Here is a 5415-nt window from a genome sequence, read left to right as displayed (position 1 = left end):
TCAGTAGAAACCACAGCCGTAAGAACAAGAAGCGCCATCTGTCTGTGTGGAGTTGTAATGACACGTCAAAGTTCATGGTAAATGAAAAACGTAACATTTATATTGCTTTTCAACAGGGATATTTTAAAGTAACAGCTTTCGTTGTTTCATATTCATCATTACTTCATATAAAGTGAGTTTATCGGAAAGAATACGTAATTCATAGAGCAGTAGGCTACGTACTACGTACTTTACTGACCCTCCGATTGTTTGAAACCTGTATTGTATACATTTCTTTGTTTTGTTGAACACAAAGAAAGATATTTGTTCATATCAGTTTTTGGATATTACCCACTACTATAGTTGAAAAATGCATTGTTATAAAAATATGTTTCATCTGCTATATCTACAACTATATACCATTACTTTTACATTTTTGGAATTCAAATATTACTGATATATGTATGTGTATATATATATATATATATATATATATATATATATGTACCTATATGTTATGATTTTATATGGGAAGAGACATGAGTTTATTGGTAGATCTGTTGGTTTTGTGGAGGCTGCCCTACCACACTTGCAATGATTCTCCATTATTTAAGTGATAGTTCACCCAAAAATGAAATTCTGTCATCATTTGCTCATCCTTGGGTTGTTCCAAACCTATGTAATTTCCCTGTTCTCGTAAACACAAAGGGAGATATTTTAAAGAATGTCAGAAACCAAACAGATCTCATCCCCCATTGACTCCCATATATTTATTTTCCCTACTATGGCAGTAAATGGGGGATGAGATCTGTTTCGTTACTGTCATCCTTCCAGATATCTTACAGGCTACAAACCCTCAATGTTAATGTGATACATTGAGTGCTGCCTATTTCTGCACTTTTACACTGGTTTATTTTGATCCCTGCTTAAATAATCTGTAAACGTGTTCCATTAAGTATACACATTTCCAACCAGTTGGGGGTTCTCAATATCGAACACACTATCCATTACAGAGCCGATGAACCTTTTGGCAATTAACCTAAATTTCAGACTGCAATCATATGAGTAACACCTGACTCATGAGCTGACATGAAAAAAAAGAGAGGCTTGATATCTCATCATCACTTTCTCTCTCTTAACCTCTAACCTTAAATGAATAGTGGAAACGAAACGTCGTGCCACCAATACCATGTATACAAACATAAGGCAGTGCTAAAAATAGTCATTACATAACCTGTCTGTCACTGGCAGCGGATGAAGGCATAGCCCTCTGCTCCATGTTCTGGAATGCTTGGGTCAAAGGCTGATAGACCTTTCTGGATGTCCGTGACACTTGGGAGACAGATCTTCTTTTGAAACAGAGAAGGGACCACCCTTGTTCTAAAGCAATCCTTCTCTCATTCCTTCACACCGGGCCTGAAGCAGGTGATCTGATAAGCTGTGATAGATTTAAGCACCCTCCTGGGAAGGGAACATATCTCTTCTGGCAGAGGTCTTCAAGCAGAAGTAGCAGTGCTCTGGTAGTCTTCAGGATTTTGTCGACAGCCACGTATTTGCGATCATTTCACAGTACATTGCAGAAGAAGATTCAGAATGTCTGAATCCACATCTATCATGGAGTTTAGTGGAACGCATCAAGCCTTCCGTGACCGCTGGGCGAAGACGGATGATGAGATGTGCAAGCATAGTATGTCTTTCCATCTTCACAACACTCTGAGGCAGGAGTTCTTCGCCAGCTACCTGTACCTTCTGGAGCAGATTCCTCTGGGTAAGGAGAGATGAATGTGAATGGAGAGATGAAGCCATGTGCCTGTGTGATGTAGCGTTTTGCTGTTTGAAAAGCAAGTTTGAATAGCCAGTTCCACACTGTACAAAGAATATTTAGTTTGAATTTATTAATATTTGTTTATATTTATTTATATCTGACAGACCATTACATATTTTATTATTAGAGCAATCATGAATAACATACCTAGGAAGTAAGGATATCTTGCTTTAATAGTTGTGCTTTTAACCATACTGATATTTTTGTGTTCCACACAATGAATGAGGTGGTGGCTAAACTGTGATAGAAATTGTGTCAATGTTGCTCTAAGTAAGGGTTGATCGACAGAATGATTAATTCATTGCATGATGTAAAAATAAACACGATCACAATAAAAAATCTGACATCAGACACAAGAACAGCTCTAAAATACAGTATAAGAATGGATATGTCTTGAAATGAACTCAACAGACGTAACACTTGAGTGTAAAATGCATACTGATAATTGTACTGAATTAAACCAAATGCCTATTAATTTTATATCTTGACCTACTGAGCAAACTGTAGTGTGCAGCTAAAGAATGAACAATAAAAAAAGGAAGACCAAAATAAACAGTCAAGTGTAATCAATCCTCGGAACCACGCCGGTTCTTGTTGTCCAGTGTTACTATCTCTGTCTATACTGAACTTGAGGATCATATGACAAACCCTGCTCACAATTTCAGGATCATAATTCACTCTACTTGCCATTTCTTACACCGGGTACTCCAGAAGGTTCTTCCTGTCAACCATTCGCTGACCTGATGCTCGACTTCAAACATTCCAAACGTCTGTTGACTGTTGACTTATTCTGTTACCTTGTTCTCATGTTGCAACCTAATAAGTCTGTTCTGTTAACTACAAGCCATTCAAGAAGGCAGTATAGTGGAATATAAAAATGTTGTTCTGACACTAAAATCCTTTATAAAGTCCTGGATCTATGCCAATCTGTTGCAAGCATCTTGAAGATGTTGCCACAGTTCTTTTGGATAAGGTTCTGTTCCATTTGCTGTTTCTCAATCCCAGACAAATTTGATAATATGTGGCACATTGAACGTATCAATAAACATTAAGAATTAAAAAAATTTTGTCAAGAACATGTCCAAGGACTGTACAGCTGACATGTGATGCTTAAGACACAGCACACTATTTAGATTTGTGGTCTTTTTATAAAACATCATTTCCTATCTTGCTTCTTGCCCCACAGTGAAACTCTATGCCATAACTTGCGAGTACATTAAAGGGGAGAAGCAGTTTTATTACAGGGCACAGAACTTCTACAAGGACGTTCCGCCATCAGAAGAGGGCATGATGGGAGATTTCGTGGAGATATCCGAGATTGACCTAGAGGGTTCAAGGCAGTTCCTAAAGAAATTTGTTGTATGTATTTTTATCTTTTTTTTACTGAATACATGTCATGTGCTTTCTTTCAAGCACAGCAAATGCACTGAAGTAGCCTATATGTAGGTTAAGACTTCCTCCGGGTAACAGAAATGGACCTGTGAACAGCACTAATTATATAAGCTGGTGTAAAAATAAACTGTAGATCGTATTTCATGAGTGTAGTATTCTCAAGTTCACCTTCAGTTTTCAATGTGCCTTTACTTTAATATTCACACAGTGAGAGTGTGCATCTGTTTTGATGAAGCATTTACTGTAAACTTGATGGTTAACAGTAAATAATGTGTTTACTGTTTGTTAATACCTTGCTTGTAAAAGAGAACAAAACATCATATGTGCTGGAGGTCAGTGGACACTTGAAGGACTAGTTCACCCAAAATAAAACGATGTCATCATTTATTCACCCTCATGACATTCAAACCTGCATATGGCCATTTCTTTTCTAGATCACAAAATAAATTTTTTGGAGAAATTTGAGTGGTTTTAAGTTCATACAATGAAAGTCAAACAACGTTGTTATTGATTTAATTAGTTACATTTGCATTATGTTCTTATATATTTTTCTCTTGGTAGGGTCCAGGAAAAGCGGGCACCAAGCGTGCGTTAGACTGTGGCTGTGGAATTGGACGAGTGTCTAAAGGGGTTCTGTTTCCTGTGTTTGAAACCATGGAGATGCTTGACATGATGGAAGAATTCATCCTTCACGCTCATGAATGTTACCTTGGAGATGATGCAGACCGGGTGGAGGCCTACTACCTTTACAATCTGCAAGAATTTATCCCACTTCCAAACAGATATGATGTGATCTGGATGCAGTGGATTGCCTGTAAGTAACACATGTATTGTTTGCATGGTTTTATTTGTGTAAAGTCAAATATAACCTAATACAAGTAAAAAAGACTGAAAACTTTTTTAATTCTTCAGGTCATCTTACTGATAAAGACCTGATGGAGATTTTAGCTCGTGCTAAAACGAGTCTGAAGCCTAATGGTGTGATCATCCTTAAAGACAACATGGCACGACAGGGGTGCAAGCTGGATCCCATCGACAGCAGCATTATTCGTCACTTGGACATTATGAAGAGTATCATTCAGAAAGCAGGTCTCACCATATTGGACGTGGAGAAACAGGAAGGGTTTCCTGAGTCCATCGTACCTGTATGGATGATTGCCATGAGCTGAACCTATGAATGAAAGAGGTGATTACATTTGTATACATACTTTCCTATGCACTTATTTATAGTATACATTCTATTGTAAAAATGCATAGGATGTTTAATTCCATTTAGCTTCCATTTACCAGCTAATATGTAAAAGGGTATTATTGACTAATTTTCAATGTGTTCAGATCTTTGTTATTTGAAAATTATTTCCCATTGTTTTATTTTGGCAAGAACAAAAATTTGTAACATATCACTGCTGTCCTTGTGAAACTTTCTCCATATTTTTATAAATCATTATTATAGTCACCTTATATTTTTCACTAGGTTTAGCAAATACCAAACCTATAAAAAGTATTAAAAAGTGCTTGTTAACCATGACAACACAATATGCATTCAGTGAACAAACTCTGTGTTTTCTGAAAAACAGCTAATTTAGACATACAAGGTTTTAGCAGGACAGTGTGGATATTTACCAATTTTTAAACATTGAAATAGGATGCTTCAGAATTCAGACAGTTGTATATACTTTTATTTACATTTTTAGTCTGTTTAGTATTTTGTACATTTAGAATAAAATGTCAAACAATTTATAATTTTTTTTACTAAAAAGTACTTATTCTGTCAAAGAAAGAATTAAGTGTAGTATGTGTCATTGTAAATGTTATTTAGTGTAATTTTTCTGATTAATAAATAAATAAAAATTTCTTCTCTTAAAACCATGAATCACAAAAATAAAAAGCTACTGAATCACTTCTATATCTATAATCATTGCTTTCTCATTTGTAAGTTGATTTGGATAGAAACGTTTGCTAAATAAATAAATGTAAATGTTTGTTTTTAAAAAGAGAAATTGACAAATTTAACAAAAAACTTGAGGATATTCCATGACATTAAGAACAGACAATATGTTAAGGCCCATTTGTTTAACATAACGCCTTAACATATTATCTGTTTGAATTCATGCACTGTTGTCACTAGGAAGGGATCTTGTCCCATATTTAAAACTCTAGAATGTTGTCAAAACATCCAAAACCTCAATGTGTTTCCTAAACCATGAAGAACTTTATTG

The 5415-nt window shown here is 35.6% G+C and overlaps 1 protein-coding gene across 1 annotated transcript; it reads left to right on the top strand.

Moving 5' to 3' along the window:
* The first annotated feature begins 1068 nt into the window (after nt 1-1068).
* Nucleotides 1069-5101, top strand: ntmt2 (N-terminal Xaa-Pro-Lys N-methyltransferase). Its single transcript, XM_079475679.1, has 4 exons — nt 1069-1747; nt 2991-3163; nt 3758-4010; nt 4109-5101. The coding sequence occupies exons 1-4, from the start codon at nt 1573-1575 to the stop codon at nt 4363-4365; spliced, it is 858 nt and encodes a 285-aa protein (XP_079331805.1). The 5' UTR covers nt 1069-1572; the 3' UTR covers nt 4366-5101.
* The last annotated feature ends 314 nt before the right edge of the window (nt 5102-5415 follow it).

Source organism: Barbatula barbatula (assembly GCF_947034865.1).
Source record: "Barbatula barbatula genome assembly, chromosome: 15".
Lineage (NCBI taxonomy): Eukaryota > Metazoa > Chordata > Actinopteri > Cypriniformes > Nemacheilidae > Barbatula > Barbatula barbatula.
Note: the sequence above shows the minus strand (reverse complement) of the source record. Positions and strands in the feature narration are given on the sequence as shown.